The sequence below is a fragment of the Malania oleifera genome, chromosome 3 (genome assembly GCF_029873635.1).
Source record: "Malania oleifera isolate guangnan ecotype guangnan chromosome 3, ASM2987363v1, whole genome shotgun sequence".
NCBI classification, from domain to species: Eukaryota; Viridiplantae; Streptophyta; class Magnoliopsida; order Santalales; family Ximeniaceae; genus Malania; species Malania oleifera.
This window is the reverse complement of record NC_080419.1, coordinates 111576769-111601423: the sequence shown is the minus strand read 5'-3', so window position 1 is coordinate 111601423 and position 24655 is coordinate 111576769. Positions and strand designations below refer to the sequence as shown.

Genomic DNA, 24655 nt, shown 5'->3' with positions numbered 1-24655 from the left:
CTAATAATGTAGTATTAATGAAAGATCAAAACAGTCACTAATTGTGATGACCTGCTTAATTTCCACATTTTTTTCAATAATATAATAAAATCAATATTACCAATCCCAACTCAGCAGATCATAATACACTTGGACCCGTGGGTACCAAGGATAAATCAGAACACAACACGGAAGTCTAAGCAGTAAGAAACATATAATCACAATATTGTAAATACAAAACACTCATCACATTACTACAAATGTCAGAGTCACTATACCACTGTATTTCAATATATACACATCTCAAACAAAATCTAGGGACATTTTTCCCAAAAATCCAACTGTCCCTACCAAAGTTTACCCTTCATAAAGGGCAGACAACAACTCTAATTCAGCGAGGCTTTTCCCGCTCTCCTATCTAGGGCTCCTGAAAAGTTTATAAAATTTAAGTGTGAGACACCTCTCAATAAGGGAAATAAACTAATACCAGTGTGTGGCAACATGAGTATTCCGTGTTCTACATATACCATACATAACATATCCTGTAACTGTTTTGTCAAATCTGGGAAAACATATATATGTCAAATCATGGCAGAACATATTACATTTTCATAAACATATCTCATCTCATATAACAATAATAACATAAAAACATTCCTCATAGGTTAGCTGGTTGTTGTCATGTATTACCCACACATGACTAGGTTGTGTGGCCCGAAGGCGGGACCTGACAATGGTTGGCCGACCACTGCCAAGTCAAAAGTATAGTCTGTAAGTCTAATGGGTCTGCCTGACCTGGTCCGTACACCAGGAGTGATCACACACTTCTTAAAAACCACATCAACCATCCAATCTCACACCACTCCGTACAACAGCGTTAACACAAATATCATGATCACAAAGACCATGGACACATAGCAATGGTACCGTGCAAGTGTTAGCCTAAACCAAACCAACCAGGTTCTGATACCATATAACATATATTGAAACTATGATACATGGATATTTCATATCATAAATTTTCACATTAATCGTGTCATTTTGCATATATATGTATATCATGAAAATTATCGGCTCGTACGCCAGTATTACACATTTTATCATAGCTCGACCCGTACACCGGCAAATCATAGCACAGCCCATACGCTGGCAAATCACATCATAGTACGGCTCATACGCCGGCAAACATATCATAGCACAGCCTGTACGCTGGCAAATCACATCATAGCACAACTTATACGCTGGCAAATCACATCATAGTACAGCCCGTACGCTGGCAAATGACATCATAGTACGGCCCGTACGCCAGCAAACATATATAAAAATCTCGGCTCGTACGCCATTTTTCCCATTATAAAAATCTGTATCATAATCCCATTCCAGAAAACAGTATTTCATAGCATTTCCTACTCATGCCACACTGAACAGATTTTCCACATATTTAACATATCATTATTTTAACAGTATTTTCCCAAATAAAAATCATATATAAATATATTTATTTCCCTAAAATCAAATTCTATATATATATATATATATACATTTTCTCAAAAAGAACTAGCTTAATTTATCCCATTACCTGGCTATTGAGAAAGCCCCCAAAATAATCTATTCTAACACCCGCAGGATTTCCTGATCAATACCCTGAAAATGAAAACTTCCAGTATTAAACTTTATTATTTTCATACGTACATCATTTTATATAACTATCGCAAGACCAAATTTGACTTAAAAGTCTTACCTCAACTCAGGGATGATTTCCAACTTGCTTTCACCAACGATCCGCTCCAACAAGTTTGGAGAGAACTTCCCCAGGAGCGTCGTGGTGGCTTCAAATTGTCGATCCGGCGTAAATCTAGCCCGAAATCGAAGAGAGAGAGAGAGATCCGAAGGGGAGAGAAGGGACAGAAAGAGGAGAGAGTTAGCTTCTTTCGGAAGTTAAAAATCTGGATTTTGCTATTTATAGAGTAGGGGATTCGTCGACGAGTCACGTCATTCGTCGACGAATCCTTTAATAAATTCGTCGACGAAATTCAGTCGGCTGAAACCTCTCTCGGTATTTCTTCATCAAAGAATCCCCTGTATTCGTCGACGAATTTTCTTATGCCCTTGTTGACGAATCTCCTGTATTCGTTGACGAATTCTCTTGTACCCTCGTCGACGAATTCTTTGATGTTTCCCCTTGGTTATTCCTTCCAAAGTGCAATGTCATCGACGAAGTGGACTTCCTCCTTCTGTTACGGTCTCCATTCCCTTTCTTTTTATTATTTAAATCTCATTATTATTCGGGTCATTACATTCTCCCTTCTTTATAAAATTTCGTCCTCGAAATTTACTATTCGTATAATTCATCATCCCTTATTAGGCAAAATGGTCAACTTATTTTATTACTTACCCTCACTTATGGCGGAAGAATACCATGGTTACATTCCGAGTCTTGGGAGATTACATATACAAAAGAAAACTTCTCCCAAAACTAAAATGCTACACTAATTAAACCATTACATGTACCTGCAAAAGAAATACAACTTAACTACTTAAGTTTCTTGAAATAGTTGTGGGTACTTCTGCTTCATCTGCTCCTCAGACTCCCAAGAAGCCTCTTCCACTGCATGATTCCTCCACAAAACTTTTACTTGAGGAATCTTCTTATTACGTAGCTCCTGTACTTTCCTATCCATATTCTGAATGGGTACCTCCTCATACACCAGTGAATCACTAAGCTCTAATTCATCATAACTGATGATATGAGAAGGATCTGGAATGTATTTCCTCAACATTGCAACATGGAATACGTCGTGGATCCTGGATAACACAGGTGGTAAAGCTATTCTGTAGGCTATCAGCCCCACTTTATCTAAAATCTCCAATGGATCAATAAACCTAAGACTAAGTTTACCCTTCTTCCCAAATCGCATAACCCCTTTCAACGGAGCTATTTTCAAAAACACATGATTCCCTACATCAAATTCTAGATTTCTGCGGCGATTATCAGCATAACTTTTCTGTTGGCTCTAAGCTGCATTGATCCTGTCTCTGATAAGCCGAACCTTATCACGCGCTTGCTACACAAGCTTAGGCCCCACTACTCGCCGCTCACCCACTTCATCCCAAAATAAAGGAGAACGACATCTCCTACTGTATAAAACCTCAAACGGTGCCATGCCAATACTGGACTGGTGACTGTTATTATACGCGAACTCTATCAGTGGCATGAACTGAGTCCAACTACCCCTAAAGTCTAATACACACGCACGGAGCATATCCTCTAATGTATGTATCGTCCTCTCAGTCTGCCCATCTGACTGCGAATGGAATGTCGTACTAAACGATAACTGAGACCCTAGAGCTTCCTATAAGCTCTTCCAAAAACGTGACATAAAATGCGGGTCTCGATCTGACACAATCGACACAGGCACCCTATGAGAACGAACTATCTTCTGAATGTAAATCTCCTCTAAACGGCTGAGGGGATAGCTAATCTTAATAAGTATAAAGTGGGTGGTCATAGTCAAACGGTCAACAATCACCCAAATGACATTCTGGCCATGTAATGCCATCGGCAGTCCTGACACAAAGTCCATAAATATATGATCCCACTTCCACTCTGGGATAAATAACGGCTGCAACTGCCCTGCCGGCCTCTGGTGCTCAACCTTTACCTGTTGGCACGTCAAACACTAGGCTACATACTCAGCGATTTCTCTCTTCATACCACTCCACCAGTACAATTCTCGCAGATCTCTGTACATCAACTGTAACGACCTACTTAATTAACTGATTTTTTTTTCCACTGTAATAATTATCATACTCTGATACCATAACATTATCCTAAGCAGCGAGAAGCATAATCATATAAACAAAACCTAAACTATTACATTCAATACCAGAGTTCTGAAATGTTTTGCAAAATATACAACATAACTGTATCCCCAAAAATTGCCCTCAACTAGCTAGGGTAATACAAAAATGCTCCCAAAAATGATACTCACTCTCTGTCATGGCACTATTGAAGCCTTTTTATTTGCGAGCCTGATCTGCTCGCCTACCTGGATCACCTGAAAAATATATCAACACTGGGATAAGCCAACGCTCAGTAAGAGAAAATATGCTATTACTAGTGTGTGGCAAATGAGCTACTACATATCATGAAATCTGTTTCATATAAACCTGAATAACTAAGTACAAAAGTACAGTTGAAATAATAAAACATACCACCCCTTTTTCCCTATTGCTTAACATATCAGTATTATGGTTATAATTCAAAATACTTCTAGTGTATATAGTAGGATCCCTGTTTCTGTAAATTAATACGTAAGTAATAGTAACTGAAATTGTTCCCTGTGGCTATCTATGTTATGACATGCCCCTCATGACGAGGTTGTGCGGCCCGTAGGTTGGATTTACCCTGACTAGCCAACCAAGAATAAATCACTGAACTTCGTCACTCGACCTGCCCACCTCAACCCATATTTGGATGGGGAGCCTAACCTCTTCAAGGGCCTAGGTGGTCGACCGTACCATGTATATCTGAATAGGTGGTTGCACTCATATAGTAACATAGTATCTGTGGCAACGGTACCGTGCTCTATAGTTGCAAGTCCAACAGGGTCTGATATCGTATAATATATTTCTATATACATGTCTATCTGATTTACCATGATTCTGAAGTACTGAAATAACCATGATACTGCATAACGTACTGAAATCTGAATAATCATAACATGGAACTGCATATTCATAATACTAGAATTTGTGTTATCATGGTACTGAAATTCATAAGATCATGGTACTGAAATATCGTAAAATCATGGTATTGAAATTCGTATAATTATGGTACTGAAATGCGTATAATCATAATACTGAAATTCGTAAAATCATTAAACTAAATTCATAAACATATCCCCATACCATATACATAATCATAAGCCACACCATACTAAAATACATAATTTTCGTAAATAAATAAACTGCATAATATTCAGAACTTTCCTAGTATAGCATATTTCCCTTACCTTATCCTTGAAAAACTCCTACTGTACTCTAGCCTGATACCCGCAAGGCCTCTTACAAAATACCCTGAAACCAATATTTTTCAGAATTAAATATCAGTATTTTCCCTCCTACATTATTTCCTATAACTGCCATGAGGCCAAAAAGTGGCTAAAAGGGCTTACCCAGAATTTGGGATGATTTCCAACTCTGATTTCTCGACGATCCGCTCCGATAGAAGCGTAGAGAATTCCGCTAGGAGCGTCGTGGTAGCTTCGGATCGTCGATCCGACTACTGGTGGGGCCGAAAATGAAGAGAGAAGGGAGAGAGAGTCGTAGGAGAGAGAGAGAGAGAGAGAGAGAGAGAGAGAGAGAGAGAGAGAGAGAGAGAGAGAGAGCGGCGAGATAAAATGAGAAATATCTCGATTTCCCACCTTTATAGGGCTAGGTTCGTCGATGAGCCCTTCACAAAATTCATCGACGAGACCCTGTGTTCGTTGACGAAATTCAGAGCACCCTAAACCATTTTTCGATATTTTCTCGTTGACGAAGCCCTGTGTTCGTCGATGAAATTCTGAAGACCTTCATCGACAAGACCCTGTGTTTGTCGACGAAGCTGGGCAATTTCCTGAATTTATAATTATTTAATATTATCTCCAAAATGCAATGTCGTCTACGGCCTCCTTCTGTTTCTGTTTCTATTTTCTCTCCCTCTTATTATTAAAATGCTATTATTCTTCAAGTCACTACATCTTCGTACTACCGGGATAAACTATATACAAAGATCTGTGAGTCTCCTCTAAAATAGTCTTCTTGATCTCTATATCGGCAGGAACGCATAATCTAGAACGGAACCGCAAAGCTCTGTCATCTGTAATACTGAATTCCTCCCCCTGACCATTCTGCACTCACCTCTTCTAATTATGGGTCTTCTTTTTTAGCGATTTTAGTTCTTTCTTACAAAATAGGTTGTACTACTAAGCTGACAATACACACTGGAAGATCACTCTCCACTAACTCTATGCCGAGTCTCTCCAGATCTATTATAATTGGATGTTGGATCTCCATAACTGCCGACACTAGTTCCCTGGATTTCCTACTCAAAACATCAGCTACCACGTTTGCTTTCCCCGGGTGATAACTGATGGTACAATCAAAATCCTTAATCAGCTCCAACCACCTTCTCTGCCTTATGTTCAGTTCCTTCTGCGTGAAAAAATGCTTTAAGCTCTTGTGGTCAGAGAAAATTTCACACTGCTCGCCGTACAGGTAATGCCTCCAAATTTTCAATGCGTGTACCACTGCAGCCAATTCAAGATCATGTGTAGGGTAGTTCTTTTCATATTCTTTCAAATGCCTGGACGCATACGCCACTACCCTGCCATGCTGCATCAATACACAGTCAAGTCCCTTCAAGGACGCATCACTGTAAATAACATACCTCTCGCCCCCTGATGAGATAACCAATACTGGTGCTATGACTAATATTTGCTTTAGTTCTTGAAAACTCTACTCACAGCTATCGTCCCACTCAAATATGACATTCTTCCTCGTCAGTTGTGTCAAAGGTCCTGACAAAGCTGAGAATCGCTCAATGAAACGGTGATAATAGCCAGCTTGCCCCAAGAAACTCCTGATCTCCTGAACATTTCTCAGTCTAACCCAAATCACTACCGCCTCAATCTTGGTAGGATCCACAGAAATACCATCTCCAGATACAACATGCCCTAAGAACATGACCTTCTCAAGCCAGAATTCACATTTACTAAACTTGGCGTACAACTTCTTTTCCCGAAGTGTCTGCAAAACATGCCTCAAGTGCGTCTCATACTCCTTATAGCTCTTCGAATAGACCAGTACATCATCAATAAAAACAACAACAAACTGGTCTAGGTATTGGTGAAAAACTCTATTCATCAAGTCCATAAATACAGCAGGAGCATTGGTCAAGTCAAACGGCATAACAAGAAACTCGTAATGCCCGTACCTGGTCCTGAAAGCCGTCTTCGAGACGTATTCTGCTTTCACTTTGACCTGATGATAGCCGGATCTGAGATCAATCTTCAAATACACCCGTGTACCCTGGAGTTGGTCAAACAAATCGTCGATACGGGGTAGAGGATACTTGTTCTTGATTGTCACTTTATTAATCTCCCCATAGTCTATACACATCCTCATGGTCCCATCTTTCTTCTTCACAAATAAAACTGGAGCTCCCCATGGGGATACACTGGGTCGTATGAAGCCTTTATCAAGAAGATCTTACAACTGATTCTTCAACTCCGCTAACTCCGCTGGCGCCATCCGATACGGTGCTTTAGAAATCGGCGCTGTACCGGAAGGTAGATCAATAGAGAAATCTACCTCACGATCGGGTGGCAAGCCTAGTAACTCATCTGAGAAAACATCTATAAACTCCTTTACTACAGGCGTGCTAGCTAGTTTCAATTCATTTTTTGACATCTCCTTTACAACAGTCACAAACCCCTGACAACCACTCAGCAGTAATCTTCTGGCCAGAATAGCTGAAACTAGCTGAAGCGGGGGTTGCACTCGCGACCCTACGAACTTGAATTCTGCTTTCCCCAGAGGTCTAAATATCACTTCTCGTGCTCGACAATTTATGCTGGAAAAATTAGTTGCTAGCCAATCCATGCCAAAGATAACATCAAACCCGTGCATGTCCAACACTATCAAATCAACCGACAAAGTCGTTCCTTGAATATCAACTGGACAACCCCGGAGCACCCTATCACACCTCACTGCTAACCCAGTCGGTGTAGATACCAACAATTCAACTTCTAATAGTTGTGTTTCAGCCCCAAATAATTTAACACACCTCGAAGACACAAATGAGTGTGTAGTTCCTGAATCAAACAATGCTATAACATTAAAAGAAAGCATAACAACCATACCTGACACCACGTCACCTGCTGTCTCAACCTCACCCGGCGTCAGAGTAAACACCCTGACTGGAGCCGTATTCCTTTGCTGGCCCCCACGTGGCGCTTGATAACCTCCCCGGTATGGTATGGGAGCTGGAACTACATCTGGTGGGGTAGGACAGTCTCGCACCATATGTCCCGATCTACCACAGCGATAGCATACCACACCACCAGCTCGACACTCTCCTTAGTGTCTTCTACCACAAGTCTGGCGGACTAGAGGACCCTGCCCTGTCTGAACCTCGCGTCCTCCCGTCTCCTGCCTTCATCCTCTGCCATGATTTCCTCTCCTCCACTGACCCAGTCTATGACCCTACTGGTAGCCGGTAGATGCAGATCTCTTCCTCTGTCCCTGCTCCTCTACATCAAGACGCTCACCAATCTCTGCCAAGGCTGCCCTGTCGACTAACTCAGCAAAGTCCTGGATCCGCATCACCTCCACCTGCTTGAATATGCTCAGTCTCGAGCCTCTCTCAAACTGCCTAGCTTTCCTTACTTCATCAGGAACAATGTATGGGGCAAAATGAGAGAGCTCGATGAAATGTGCCGTATACTGCTGTACAGATAGCTGTCCCTGCTTCAAACTCAGGAACTTTTCTACCTTAACCTCCCTGACAGTAGCTGAAAAATACCTATCAAAGAACAATTCTTTAAACTGGTCCCATGTCATGGCTATATGAGTCGCCCTTTGCTGCTCAAATAGTCTCACTGCAGTCCACCACCTCTCGGCCTCTCCTGTCAGTCTATAGGTGGCGAAAAGGACCCTATGTTCCTCAGAACACTGCAACACGGCCAAGACCTTCTTGGTCTCCTACATCTAATTCTCGGCAGCGGCAGGATCAACTCCACCTGAGAATGTCAGAGGATTCATTTTCGTAAACTTCTCAATAGTGCACCCATGACCTGCAGATGGACCACTTTGTTCCCTCGAGCTCCTAGCAATCTCAAGCATAACCTGCTGAGCCACGCTACATAATACCGCATCAGAGTCGGTCCTGACTGCACCTGATGGTCTTGCTCCATCACTGCCACTCGTATGGGCACTATTTCCTTCTGGATCTATCCTGAAAACAACAATCACAACTTAAGAATTCTATCCTCATAATTTACCCACCTATCCTCACCTACTTATCTTAATATTTCTAACTCATTTCTAATCCTCAATCCTACATTCTAGGAACACAACCCGACAATAGCTTACTATGGTTTTCCTAAAATCGTCACCCCAGGAAAAACACAAAAACTATCATGGAAGCCCTACCTCCAGACTGTAGAACAAAAACCTCAAATCATTTCCTAAACTCTGGTATTGTTTCCACTGTATTCTATAATCTACAGAACCTAACAACCTAGGCTCTGATACCACACTGTGACGACCTGCTTAATTTCTACATTTTTTTTCAATAATATAATAAAATCTATATTACCAATCCCAACTCAGCAGATTATAATACACCTTCACCCGTGGGTACTAGGGATAAATCAGAACACAACACGGAAGCCTAAGCAGTAGGAAACATATAATCACAATATTGTAAATACAAAATATCCATCACATTACTACAAATATCAGAGTCAATATACCACTGTATTTCAATATATACACATCTCAAACAAAATCTAGGGACATTTCCCCTAAAAATCCAACTGTCCCTACTAAAGCTTACCCTTCAAAAGGGGCAGACAACAACTCTAATTCAGCGGGGCTTTTCCCGCTCTCCTATCTGGGGTTCCTGAAAAGTTTATAAAATTTAGAGGTGAGACACCTCTCAGTAAGGTAAATAAACTAATAGCAGTGTGTAGCAACATGAGTATTCCGTGTTCTACATATACCATACATAACATATGCTGTAACTGTTTTGTCAAATCTGAGAAAACATATATATATCAAATCATGGCAGAACATATTGCATTTTCATAAACATATCTCATCTCATATAATAATAATAACATAAAAACATTCCTGGTAGGTTAGCTGGCTGTTGTCATGTATTACCCCCACATGACTAGGTTGTGTGGCCCGAAGGCGGGACCTGATAATGGTTAGCCAACCACTGCCAAGTCAAAAGTACAGTCTGTAAGTCTGATGGGTCTGCCTGAACTGGTCCGTACACCATGGGCAATCACACACTTCTTAAAAACCACATCGATCATCCAATCTCACATCACTCCGTACAGCGGCATTAACACAAATATCATGATCACGAAGACCATGGACACATAGTAACGGCACCGTGCAAGTGCTAACCTAGACCAAGTCAACCAGGTTCTGATACCATATAATTGAAACTGTGATACATGGATATTTCATATCATAAATTTTCACATCAATCGTGTCATTTTGCATATATATATATATATATATATATATCATGAAAATCATCGGCCTGTACGCTAGTATTACACATTTTATTATAGCTCGGCCCGTACGCCGGCAAATCATAGCACAGCCCGTACGTTGGCAAATCACATCATAGCACGACTCGTACGCCGGCAAACATATCATAGCACAACCCGTACGTTGGTAAATCACACAGCCCATACGCTGGCAAATCACATCATAGCACAGCCCATACACTGGCAAATCATATCATAGCATGGCCCATATGCCAGCAAACATATATAAAAATCTCGGCCCGTACGCCGATTTTCCCATTATAAAAATCAGTATCATAATCTCATTCCAGAAAACAGTATTTCATAGCATTTCCTACTCATGTCACACTGAACAGATTTTCCACATATTTAACATATCATTATTTTAACAGTATTTTCCCAAATATAAATCATATATAAATATATTCACTTCCCTAAAATCAAATTATATATATATTTTCTTAAAAAGAACTAGCTTAGTTTATTTCCTTACCTGACTACTGAGAAAGCACCCAAAATAATCTAGTCTAACACTCACAGGATTTCCTGACCAATACCCTGAAAATGAAAATTTCCAGTATTAAATTTCAGTATTTTCATGCGTACATCATTTCCTATAACTATCGCAAGACCAAATTTGTCTTAAAAAACCTTACCTCAACTCAGGGATGATTTCCAACTTACTTTCACCAATGATCTGCTCCAGCAGGTTTGGAGAGAACTTCCCAATGAGCGTCGTGGTGGCTTCAAACTGTCGATCCGGCGTGAATCTAGCCCAAAATCGAAGAGAGAGAGAGAGAGAGAGAGAGAGAGAGAGAGAGAGAGAGGAGAGAGTTAGCTTCTTTAGGAAGTTAAAAATACGGATTTTGCTATTTATAGAGCAGGGGATTCTTCGACGAGGCACGTCATTCGTAGATGAATCCTTTAATAAATTCGTCAACGAAATTCAGTCCTCGTCGATGAAATTCAGTCGCCTCAAACCTCTCTCGGTATTTCTTCGTCGACGAATCCCCTGTATTCGTCGACGAATTTTCTTATGCCCTCGTCTACGAAGTCGACTTCCTCCTTCTGTTACGATCTCCATTCCCTTCCTCTTTATTATTTAAATCTCATTATTATTCGGGTCGTTACATTAATACTCTACTATTAGTGACAAATCCTGAAACCATCACTAATAGTAGAGTATTATTGAAGGATCAAAACCGTCACTAATACTTGACCTTTAGTGAAGGATCATAATTTGTCACTAATAGTTGGGTTTTAATGAAGGATCAAAACCGTCACTAATACTTTGTCTTTAGTGAAGGATCAAAATTCGTCATTAATAATATAGTATTAGTGACGGTTTTGATCCTTTTCTAATATCTATAGACAATTATTAGTGACAGTTTTCTAACAATCACTAATAATTTAAAATTAATATTTTTTTAATCATTAATTCTTGTGAAACTCTATAATTACATTTTCGCATAGATAACATTAAACCATAATTATTAAAAATATTCATAAATTATTAAAAATTCTAATTCACAATCAAATACAAATACATTATACAAGTTCCAAATGTTTTATACATGAATCTCATATGTTCAGATAACAAAAAAAATATAAAAAAAAAATCAAAAACTGTATCCGACTGTAGTGCATGGTATCGTGTTGATGTTGTGACAGCTGCAAACCCTACAAATTAAGAATTATAAAAAAATTAGTATACGATTTTTGGCTATATACGTATTATAAGTATCAATGATTTGATAGAAAAATAATCGGACATTTGGGAAAAAGTTTTAAAAAAAATGATACTACTTTAAATAGCGAAATTTTATCAATTTTGATAAATTTTGGCTGCATTTCCCCTGTAAATAGGACATTTTCCATAGAGATATGTTCGAAACCTAGGTGTTTACACTAAATAGTTCACAATAATCCAATCAGTAATTAATGAATTTTATGAGTGCACAAGATTTTCATATAATCAGTATTAAATAATGTAATATGTTTATACATCCCACAAACAATCTATATCAGACTATAGTTCTATGAAAAAATAGAATGTGATGTTGATAATGATTTACATGGTTTGTTTAAGACTAAAAAACAATTATAATAATTAAATAATACAAATGAGTCCACTATTGATAGAATTTTCACTTAACATATGCAAAAGTAACTTTAGAAATGAAGTTCAAAATTCATTTGAACTTCACTCATCATTTCAAAAATATTTTAACATTCAGCACATTATAATCATTCTCACAAATATGGTATATGACTTTGATTATTTTGGGAGAAATTTAATAAATTTTCAGTAGCATGCTGTTTGTAAATAAAACATTTCTTAAACCTACAAGTCACAAAAACATGTAATTCATAAGATTTTTGCATCGTATAAATGCTCAATGTGCTTAAGACAACCTTATGGCTCAAAAATAAAGACAATGATATGCATGAAAGTTCATTAGATTATGTTTTTCAAAATTATAGAAGTTTTGAAAAATTTTGGCAGCATTTCCCCTGTAAATAAAACATTTTTCATAGAAATATGTTCCAAACCTGGGTGTTTACACTAAACAGTTTAGAATAATCCAACCAGTAATGATTGCATCTTATATGTGGTACAAAAAAAAAAGTAAGCTTTGAAACACTATAATCTATTTAAATTTATACACACACACACACACACATACATACATACATATATACATACATACACACACAAGGATCTTTATTTTTACTAGATTGTATGCATGCCTTTGATCTTCGTTTCCCTAATTGGGTCTTAAGTTGGGAGTTTAATGTTGTTAGATCTTCAGTTAAGGAGTTGGGAGGCTCCTGTATTACTTATAGGCTATAACGTTTGGAAGATTTATTTGGGAGGAGGTTAAGAAAGTATTAGAATTTAACAAATTTTCGGCAGCATGACGTCTGTAAATAGAACATTTCCCAAACCTGCAAGTCACAAAAGTTCTTTCTAGATTTAGCTAATCCAACAGCAGTAGTACACAACCTAGGATCTGTCTATGCATATATGAAATTGCAGAAAAGATAAATCAAGTCCTAACAACACAAACAATGCAGTTCCAGTATCTCCCAACAATTCACAATTCAACATATGAATAGAATTAAATAAGCAATAGAACTACCAGCATGCTGTTCAAACTACATTTTACATACCTTCTAATGGGAGGAGCCACCTTCTTCTAAATCAATGGACCTACTTGTTATGGATATAGATTTTATTTTGACTAGATTTTATGCATGCTCTTGATCTTCGTTTCCCTAATTAGGTCTTAAGTTGAGAGTTTAATGTTGTTAGATTTTCAATTAAGGAGTTGAGAGGTTTCTGTATTTCTTATAGGTTATAGTGTTTGGAAGATTTATTTGGGAGGAGGTTAAGAAAACATTGAAATCTAACAAAATTTCGGCAGCATGCCATCTGTAAATAGAACATTTCCCAAACCTGTAAGTTACAAAAGTTCTTCTTAGGTTTAGCTAAGCCAACAACAATAGTACATAACCTAGGGTCTGTCTACGCATATATGAATTTATAGAAAAGATAAATCAAGTCCTAACAACACAAGCAATACAGTTTTAGTATCTCCCAACAATTTACAATTCAGCATATGAATAGAATTAAACAAGCAACAGAACTATTAGCATGCAGTTCAAACTACGTTTTACATACCTTCTAATGAGAGGAGCCACCTGCATCATTTGGTTGAGATTGACGCATCATTTGTTCGAACTGCGCTTTCCTGTTCAGAATTGCTGCGAGCGTGGCTTCAATGTTGGACACCTTGTCTTTCAATTGCTGGTTCTCCACTTCAACGTTAGACACCATGTCTTTCGATTGCTGGTTCTCCATTTCCATCGTATGCATCCGCTAAACCATCTCCTTCGCCTGAGACTCAGCGTCTCGACGCGCTCGTTCCATCTCAGCATGAGACGCTGCACCCATAGAAGATGATGCTGTTGGGGCGATATATCTACTTCCAAAACCTTTCACCCCGGGCCCCCCCCCCCCCCCCCCCGCGTCGCTCGTTCGCCAAGCACCCGAGCAGTTATTTGGTAATCCGTCATTTGTTGACTCCCCTCTGAAACAGGTGCATCCCTCAACTCGACCATTTTCGTCTATTTTCAATCATGAAAATGATAAAAAGGAAGAAATAAGAATACAATTTCGATGTTTTGAATCAAATTATAAACTAAATATTTTCTTTGACTTACATGTTTGCCCTGCGCACCCTCGCACCACTCCCTCGATCGCCTTTGGTGTGTTCTCTGATAACGATTCGGAAGCAGCTCCTTTGCGCCAGTCTTGAGATCATGCTACATTATCATATGAAACATCATTAATATTATTTCAGGTAATGGTCAGATAGTTTTATATATAGCAATTACCTTTCGATGATTTATGAATAATCTCGACCCACCATAATGTGTCATAGGGAGTTTGCTGCGATTCGCAACATTTTTTTCACATATAACCTACAAAAAAGTGTAATGACTTTTTATTAGTCACATCAATGTGAAAAAGTAGTTATTATAAAACAAACACATCATGTGATAGTGTGGGTCGCGCAAATGACGACACACTACCTCCTAATCCTCTTGGGATACCTTATCATATGGGTGTGCTTCTACTTGATCTCCCATTGTCTGAAAATATTCGCGCATTTTTGCACGATAGGTCTTAAATTTATTGCACAGTTGCACGTCCACCGCCCTCTTCACATGGTCTGCGTAGAGAATGTCCATATCGAACTCCTCCTACATAGGTAATACAGTTAGAATGTTAGACAGTTGTTTAGTTAGTATATTAAAAGTAAAAAACAAAAAAAAGTTTGAGATTACTTATCAAGATGTACATGTAAAGAACCATACGCTGTGCCTCAATCACCCTCGGCCAACTGGAGGCGGTGATTGGAGCATATTGTCGGCATATAATATTGAGCTCTTGTGTCCACGCTGGGCACCAATTGTCAAGCGGGGCCATGAAATCTGAAGAAATATCGATCCGAATCTGCTGCCCCGTCTTCACGAGGTGCTTCTTAAGCACCGTGTTTTTTGCTACACCACACCGTGACCTCAACGTGGATATCGATGCTGAAAGAAAAGTTAAATTAAGAACAATATTTTAATCATACACGTGAATAACCATAAATAATTTAAATTTAAATAAATTAATCATAACCTTACCAACGCTGTTCATCATGGTGGACAATTCACCTTACGTTTCATTCCCAACTGTGGTAAATTCTCATTAATCTCTCTTTTTTGTAAATTACAAAATCTCTCCTCCATGTGCAGATTCCACTTAATCTTTTTTGTACAAAAATCATTATTGACCACTCAGAGATCAGGACTCAAACTCACCTACCAAAAAGACAAATAATAATAATAATGACTCAATGTTTGATACACAAAAACAATTAAATAGAATAAAATTCTATGACAGTTTACCCAGAAATTATCAAGGGCGCATTATTACACAAGACGTTTTTCACCCTCAAATTTAGTACCATGTCAAAAGTAACATCTCAGAATTAAAAAAAAAAAAAAAGAATAAAATTATTTATACATTTTAAAATAATTTTTCATTTCATCTGATAAAAACTTCATGTCATACTAGCTACTTTCGTATGTCAGTTGATATAATTATTTTAAAAATTCTTGAACATATTTAATTTACAAAATAAAATAACAAATTTACAAAAGCAGATATTTCTATGCATTAATTGTTCATTTTAACCAGTATCCCACGCACTCGTGAACAGATCAGACGCTGAAGATAGAATACGAACGTTAATTTTGTGCAAGCGATTGCCCCATGAATAGGCAATAGTATTCATTCAGTAGTTCAGAACTCTTCCTCAGGTACAGATGCAGGCCAGGTGGGGGCTGTTAAATAAAAATATTGTACATCAAAAGATGATCCACAAAGGAAAAGACCAAACAGGAAGACGAAGAAGAAGAAGAAGAAGAAAGACAGAAAAAGAAATAAAGAAGATGGATCATCATCATCATCAGCTGCGCGCTAACCGGCAGATAAGAGATAGCTAGCTAGAGTCAGGGGGAATGGAGAACGAGGCGCCTGGAGCAGAGAGTGCAGTAGAATCGACGCTTGGTGTTGAAGAAGAGAGGGAGGAAACACAGATTCCACTGCCTCTGTACGTCCACCAGCTCGACCACCCCCCCGCAGTATGGGCACGCTCCCGGCGCCACCTGCCGCCCCACCACCCTCTCCTCCTCGTCGCACACCACCACCAAACACATCCTTTCTCTCTGAGAGACTCCTTTCCCCTCTTATGGGTCTGCTCTCTCTATCTCTCTCGTTTGTCTGAGACTCCTTTCTCACCTGATGGGATGGGTCTCCTTTCTCTAATCGAGAGAGAGAGGGCTGGAAGAATTGAGAAAGGGGAAGATTCTGAGAAGAGAAGGGAATGGACGGTGTGGAAGATTCTGGTTTAGCGAGAATTATGGGGGCGCGCCGTGCTTAAGGTTAACTTTCGTTTTTTTTTTTTAAATCTCTTCACTCGCTTTCTATTGTGAGATACTTGTACCCTCTGTGCTAGGTAGCCGCGTGGTTCAGGCAGAAGTAACGCCGCGATGAGCGAGCGAGTAGAGTGTTTGAGGTTGGGCGTGCGGGTATGGGGTTTTGTTGTCTTTCTCCGGCGTGGAGTCTACGCGTAAGAAGATATACATTGCGCGCTTTTATATTTCATTCTTACCCGAAAAAAAAATTTATTAAAATTAATATTTAAATTAAATTAAAAATTCACTTACCAAGTCCACGATGTGATTCCAATATGAGGCCAAAAAAATTATTCCCGAATCTTTGTTAAATTGTTATGTTGAAATTTGTTTATTAACTTTACAATTAAAATAATTTTTTTAAAAATTTCGTTTATTAAAATATTAATTGTGTTTCGATTTGATTTAAACAAATAAAAACTAAGTCAAACTTAAATTAAGGGTTTAGGTTTGTATATTTTTTCACATTTGTTTATTAAATAGTAACTCAAAATTGAATTAAGTTTAACTTTATTTTAAAGTATATGTTTTAAAAGTTGTTTATCGAATCAAAGTTTGAGTGAGTCACGAATCTACAAAAAGGTTTCACTTAATTTTTAAATTTATAAGATGTTTTTTTTTTATTAATTGAAAATTCATTTTGACCTTGAGCTAAACAATCGAAAGTAGCTCATCTCTCATTCTATACTCCTTCTCATCTCCCTCGAAATTTAAATTTACAACCTTCAACAAGAATGTCTCGATTTTCATAACGGAAATATTTTAAAAATTAAATTAAATTTATAAGATGAAAATGTATAAGTATAAATAGAGAGTGGTATGGTAATGCCATCATTTCAAATTTTCACCATCCTTTTTACCCCGTAAGTTATACAAATGAGTTCACAACTTTTGTGTCTTAACTTTTAGCACTCAAAATTACAATTAGAATATGGAATGCATATTTTGGAAATAAGAAATAAAAAAAAGTGAAAGACAAATAATAAAGGAGAGTAAATTAACAATACTTTGACATCTTTCTCAACACTCCTATTTCTGCCTATAAGCCCATTATTAAGTTTCTAAAATAATTGAAACCTAATTCAAACTTGTAAATAATCTTAAAGGAATACACTTATACTATCACAAAATTAAAGTAGAATTCGAAGGTTAAATAGAAACTAAAAATGCATGTTGTTGTCTAATGGCCTAGAAAAATAAAAGGTTTAGTTTTTCCCTTTCCTTTCTTGTCTGTACTTTAATTTTCTTGTCAAATGAATGAAGAAAAATATAGGATAGAAAGAGAAGAGAAGAGTTACCAAAGTGAAAAAGTAGAAGCAGATAAAAAAGGAGGAGAGTGAGAAGAAAAAGAAGTGATTTAAACCTAGTTATTTGAAAATGATTGTCTAATGGTGGTAAAGGGTAACTTTGGTTTTTGTAAATTTTGGAAGAGGAATGTTAAATAAATAAAGAAAAAAGGGGAAGTTAGGCATACTCAATGGTTACATTTTTTAGTGGAGAATCCATAGGGGTAAAGTCGAAACGAAAGATCAGAACTAAGAAGGAATTAATTGTTGTGAGAAATTAATGGTTGAAATCAAGGGCAAAATAGACATGAAAAATTAAGATATAAAAATATAACCTTAACCAGAAAAATTAAATCATACAGTCATGAAAAGATATTCATAATAAAATTTTTAGAAATATAACGCCACAAATAAAATGAAAATTCATACAATTTGAATGAAAAAATAATAATAATTTGGAATGCTTATTCAATTCATCAAATAATGCACAAAAACACTAAGAAGTTGATTGAAAATTAATTTTAGTAATAATACTTGAAATCTTAGGAGCTGTGGAAGATTAACGGGAAGTGATTAGAATATGGTATTTAGAATTTAGATGACATTTTTATTTTGAATGAATATTCATAAAGAGTAAAACTTTTTATCATTTTGAGAACTACCAAATTTTTTTCTCAATTGTTTTAGGAGTAGTTGAATAGAAAAAATAATAAAAAGCTACAAATTATTGTTCCTTGGTTAATCTTCTCTATAAAATATTATAATATATAAAACCTCATTATATAATACAATATAAGAACTTATTGTGCATAATATATCATAATGTAAAGTTGTATTATAAATAAGATAATGCATATTACAAAACCTAACACACTACACAATAACACGAGTCACATAATTAATGACCAATAATTATTGTACAAACTCTTTAAAGAAACCCAATTGTGATTTCTTTCTTTAAACTCATATTTCTTAACATGACTCATACATATAAACCTAATATTTTAGACATTAAACTAAATAGTTAGTACACTTATCATTTTCCCATCTATAACTGCAACTCTAATTACAAAAAATTAAAAAGGAATAGGGCAAATTTTTAAAAAGTTGATGGGAGGAAATGGAAAAATGAAATCTAAAAACATAAATTTAACACTCAAAAACCCATTTGTATATTAAAATAATAATATATCGATATTTTTTTAAAAAATAATAATTAAGAAATAGAGCATTTAAATCATCCTATATAAATGTCTTGAGCAAACATAATATAAATAATTATTTTCAAAGATGATTTCTTCTAGATAATAACAAAGTACTAATAAAAAATGGAATGTTGTATGGTTGCGCTCTCTCTATAACAACCAATGTGTATCTATTACTACCATTAGTTATGACCATTAGTTCATCTCAAAATGAAAGCCAGAAGCTCTCTTATCACTAAAATGAATATACAAAAAATAAGAAAAAAAGTAAGAAATAGTAAGGAAAGAACAATTATGAACTTCTGATATATATATTAATTGAAGATTTATTTTATTTCCTTTATAATATATATATTTTTTTCAATCAACAAACCAAGGGAAAAAAGAGGAGATTGGAATGTGTCCCGGAAGTCAGGTTGGCTAAATGTTCAATTGATGCACAGAAGCCATGTCAGCATCCAGATTTTACCTTAATTAGCGAGACTTAGGGGCGGAGGACGCTAATCCGTAGGTTTGATGCCGCACTAAGGAGGTCTGAAGGGCTCGTTGGTGCTTGAGTTCCTATGTAATTAAAAAAAAAAAAAAAAAAAGAGATTGGAAAGAAAGGAGGAAATGGGAGGGTAGGCTTGTTAGAGTTGTCATATTCTCTATTAGCTATTGGTCAACAATAAAGGAACCCTTTGTAAATAACGCTCAGTAGTATAAATACAAAAGCAATAAGTAGATCAAAGAGACTATAAAGTAAAATAATGAATTTAGGTTCAAAGCCTTTAAGGATCAAATGAAATGAAAATCAACAATCTTTATTATTATTTAAAACCTTTTAATCATCATTGGTAGTTTCAAAGCCTTTTAAGGATAAAAAGAGATGTAAGATCTACCATCTTTACTCTTGTTTTAAATCTTTCAATTTTTTTTAATTAAATTTTAAGAGAATGTATTTTAAAATTGTCATAACACGCACTACCAAAAAAAGGTCTTTTGTACTTTTAGAATTAGTATTATTCTTGTAAAGTAGATTTTGAAATATAATTAATAATTAAGTAAAGTAATTATAATAGTTTTTATTTTTAATCTAGTATATTTTTAAAATTAATTATTTTATACTTTATTTTTACTTTAATCATATTTTTAACTTTATTTAATTCAGGAAAAAATAAGTATTTGTTTGATGAGGATTTTAATTTGTTTTAATTTAAAAAAAATTAATCAAAAATTTTCAATTTTAGTATTTGTTCCTAAGTTTTAGTTTTTATTTCTGATTTTATTTTTATAGTTTTTATAATGATACCAAACGACTCCTTAAATTTAAATTCTTGTGATTTAATAATCAATCTTCCGATATGTAAATTTCGATAATAAGAATTTCCATACAAAATACAGACCAGGGATATATAAATTCGATTGTGGGGGAGTTCGGGCTTTCGTGGGCCTCTGAGAAGGGACGAATGTAAGAAACGAAAAGAAACATAGATTCGCCAAGCCCATGGCTCCACTGTGTGGCCTGGCACGTACAATTATGGGCCCATAATTGTATGGGCTTTATGGGCCGGCCCTAAACGGGACCCAGTTAAAAAGGACAATATTCCTTGACTAGCCTCAACAGTTAAATTGGGCCCGGGGAGTATCTCTCGAGAAAAAATGTGGCAATAATTCACGACTGTCAAAAATATTTTCACAAAAAAATATTTTTAGAAATTTTATTCTTGAAACAAGATGTTTATTTTATAAAATATTATTTAATTCAATTTATACTTTCTTAAATACTATAGAAAATAAAAGTTTGTTTTAATATGACTAAAATTAGGAAAATTAAATATTAATAATATTAAAATTTTGCACATTGATTTGATATAATTTTTTATTTTCTTTCTCACTTTCCTTGATAGCCAAACATGAAAATATAAATTTTTTAGAATTTTTCTTTTCTTTCTCTAGTATTTTTTGAATTCTAAACAAGACTTAAGGGTTTGTTTAAATTAAGGATTTTACTAAAGAAATGGAAAGGAAAGGAAAGGAAAATAACGAGAAAATTCATTTTTCCTTCTCTATTAAATACTATGAAATGAACGTTTGTTTTAATATATATATGAGTAAAAATTAGTAAAAACGAAGTATTATTGATGTGTAAAATCAAACTTTTATTCATAAATTTGGTATATTTTTTATTTTCTTTCTCACATTCCTTGAAGCCTAAACATAAATATATGGATTCCTTAATATTTTTATTTTCTTTTCCTAATATTTTTGAGTTTCATACGAAGACTAAGTTTTTTAGTAATCTACACATAATGCACATGTGAGTATTAGAATATGTTTTTTTTTTTTTGATTACAAGGAACTCTAACCACCAACAAGCCCTTTGGACCCCTTGGTGCGGCATCAAACCTATGGATCAACGTCCTCCCCCTATGTTTCGCTAATAAGGTAAATCTTGGAATGCGGACACTACTTCCGTGCATCAGTTGGATGTTCGGCCAACCCAACCCCCGGGATACATCTTCATTACCATCCACGGTCCTCGCTGCCTCATAGAAAACTCTCACCATCCATTGTTCCCGTTGGCTCACAGAACGAACTCTCACCATTTACAGTCCCCGCTGGCTCATAGAGTAAATTCTTACCATTCACAAGTACTGCTGGCTCCGTGAGTGTATCTATCTGAAATTGAATGTCTGTTGGGAGCATAGACTTGCCTTAAATTTAGATTTATAGGGATTTTGACAAATTTTAATACAACATTGTATTTAATTTCATCCAAATCAACTAACTCAAATTCAAGGGTCAAAATCTACACTCCCAAACACTCCTTTAATTTTGTTGAAATCCGCCAAACTCAATGCTCTCCGACACAAAGAAGGGGAATAATTATATTATATTTTTAACAAAAAAACCTAGTAAGTACTGATTAAATTACAAGTTATGATCATATACATTGCACATGGAACAAATTTTTCATGTTATAAATAATAATATATATAATTTAGTTTAATAAACTTTTTAAAAATTATTTGTTAATAAAAATTAATATAAGAAATAATAATGTAATCTTCAACAAAAATACTATTTAAAATGACAGAAAAAGAATGAGTGACATTATATATAAGGGCATAGACCATGCCAAAAGGTCTTGAACTAATAGTCCAACCATTTTAATAAGCAAACATAAACAAAGAGATTCTTTCATATTTTTCATTCCCTTTTCTATAGTTTTTCAAGTTTCAAATGAACCCAAAGCTAACCATAAAGATGGTATGAAAAATACATATCCTATAACTGACTCGTAACTACTATTAGCTGACGAGAGTGCCATATAATTAACTCATACCGAGCATATAACTACTTGTATATTTTTTGGTGTTAACAATTTATTCCCTTCATAATACACCAATAAAAGTATTAGTTAGAAGAGTAAAGTTGGTGTCTAAAATAGAAAACTATTACGCATTTTATAATACCTATATTCCAATCTCTTGCTCCTAATAATCACGCAAGCATACCTTTGTGTGTGTGTGTGTGCGCGTGTGTATGTTTTTGAGTTTGATCTCTTCTTAAGTTAAAATCGAGTCAAAGTGTCTTGTACTAAACGAAGGGCAAAAAACACTAATTTTTCTTCAAATTTAGTTAAAAGATATTCATTTTTCTTGAGATTTCATAAAATTCCAATGATCTCCTTTGAAGTTTCAAAATTTTCACAAATGCCTTTTGGGATTTTATAAACTGACACACAACTCCCCTTAAAGACGAATCTTTCGAGGGGTGAAGTGTCCCAAAAATTAAATATGAAGGGATCTTCTTGAGACTTTTAAGATCTCAGAAAAGGCCCTTAAGATTTCAAAAATTTCAAAAAAGTCGATTTTTTTTTTATCAAACTTGAAGAAAGGTTAGTGTATTTTGTTTTAAACAAAATTACCACATCCATAATTTTAGTTTTCAATTCAAATGAGTTCAATGTTGCAATTTGCTAAAATCTTGATATAACCAATTTAATCCACTCTTTTAGAAAAAAAGTAAATTATGCGGTTAGATTTTGAATAATGTAATAATTATTGACATAAATTTTCATTAAGTGTGATGCAAGCAAAATGCTTTGAAGTGTACATGCAACATCTATATGTAAAATCATCATATAACTTTGGATTTAGGCATGTATTTGAGTCAAGTTAAGTCGACACAGCAAAATACTCAAACTTGACTTGACTTAAAAATATTAAGTTCAAAGCTTAGTTTGAATTCGATCGATTTCATAATTGTTAAACTCGAACTCGATTTAGCTACAAGTTCATAAATCTCGAGTTTGATTTGAGTAAGCTTGACTCAATTATAAATTAATATTAAATACATATGTAAATATATATAATGTACATATAACATTAAATATATTTGTGAATGCATATCAAATGATATATATGATATATATAATAATAAAATTAAAAAACTCGATTAGTCTCAAAACTCAATTGAGTATTGTCATCAAGTTCGAACTCGAGTTGTTAAAATACTCAAGTAAGTCGAACTTGACTAGAATTCTTGTAGAATCGAGTCGAGTTAGGGGATGGGTTAAATTCGAATAACTCACGAATAAGTTTGACTCGGGGTTAAATCCGAATAACTCACGAATAAGTTTGACTCACTTACTTCCTGACTGAAAGAACTTTAGACTTGGCAACAAAGGTGACTTTCCATAAAACTTAATTTTAAGAACTATTTATATTTGGAGGACTTCATGATTATTTTCGTGTTTGAAATGGATTATTATAACTCACAAGTGATAAAAAGTCAATAAGCATGGAACTCATGTAGTTATTTTGTGGATAAATTACCCACTAGCTCCCATTCAAATCTGGTATAATTTTTAGAAGTATGGATTTGAATCATAAATTTAGATTTGAATGGATTATAATAAATTTTATTTTTATTATAGTAATTTTTTAATGTGTATTATTTGTAATTTTATTATTTTTAATTATATTTTTTATAATATTATTTGATTTAAAATGAAAATGAGTATTTTTTAAATTAATTTTTAATTTATATAATTTTATAAAATATAAACCAAGTAGGTTGCTTGTTTCTAATTTTTAGTTTTTGTTTCTGATTTTTAATTTTCATTTTTCTAATTTTTAACAGTGGTACCAACGACCCCTAGGTTTCTAATATACTTTTCTATATAAGAAAATGTGGAATATAAAAATGTACAAAATTCATATTTGGTCAAGTGTTTCAAAAACTATTTTTGAAAATGTATCCAAAAATACACCTAAAACTAGAGGCTTTTAGGGAACACCATTAAGTGTTTTCTATGTTTTTAAATATATTTATTTTTTTGGATGCAATG

The 24655-nt window shown here is 35.2% G+C and overlaps 2 protein-coding genes across 2 annotated transcripts; both read right to left on the bottom strand.

The window, feature by feature from the left end:
- Window positions 1-11782: 11782 nt before the first annotated feature.
- LOC131152079 (uncharacterized) lies at window positions 11783-15668 on the bottom strand. Its single transcript, XM_058103698.1, has 6 exons — window positions 15487-15668; window positions 15147-15398; window positions 14913-15062; window positions 14694-14780; window positions 14520-14621; window positions 11783-14423 (listed from the first exon to the last, which is right to left on the bottom strand). Exons 3-6 carry the CDS (start codon window positions 15048-15050, stop codon window positions 14295-14297), a joined length of 456 nt encoding a protein of 151 aa, XP_057959681.1. The 5' UTR covers window positions 15051-15062; window positions 15147-15398; window positions 15487-15668; the 3' UTR covers window positions 11783-14294.
- A 433-nt stretch (window positions 15669-16101) lies between these two features.
- LOC131152080 (uncharacterized) lies at window positions 16102-16707 on the bottom strand. Its single transcript, XM_058103699.1, has one exon. It carries the CDS (start codon window positions 16566-16568, stop codon window positions 16362-16364), a length of 207 nt encoding a protein of 68 aa, XP_057959682.1. The 5' UTR covers window positions 16569-16707; the 3' UTR covers window positions 16102-16361.
- Between the last annotated feature and the right edge of the window lie 7948 nt (window positions 16708-24655).

Excerpts from the sequence above, each read along its gene's own strand:
- LOC131152079 (XM_058103698.1), bottom strand. The coding sequence starts at position 15,050 with ATGGACATTCTCTACGCAGACCATGTGAAGAGGGCGGTGGACGTGCAA. Across the intron at positions 14,781-14,912 it reads AAGCACACCCATATGATAAG|GTTATATGTGAAAAAAATGT; the intron begins GTATCCCAAGAG and ends ACTTTTTTGTAG. Across the intron at positions 14,622-14,693 it reads TATTCATAAATCATCGAAAG|CATGATCTCAAGACTGGCGC; the intron begins GTAATTGCTATA and ends ATGATAATGTAG.
- LOC131152080 (XM_058103699.1), bottom strand. The coding sequence starts at position 16,568 with ATGTGTTTGGTGGTGGTGTGCGACGAGGAGGAGAGGGTGGTGGGGCGG.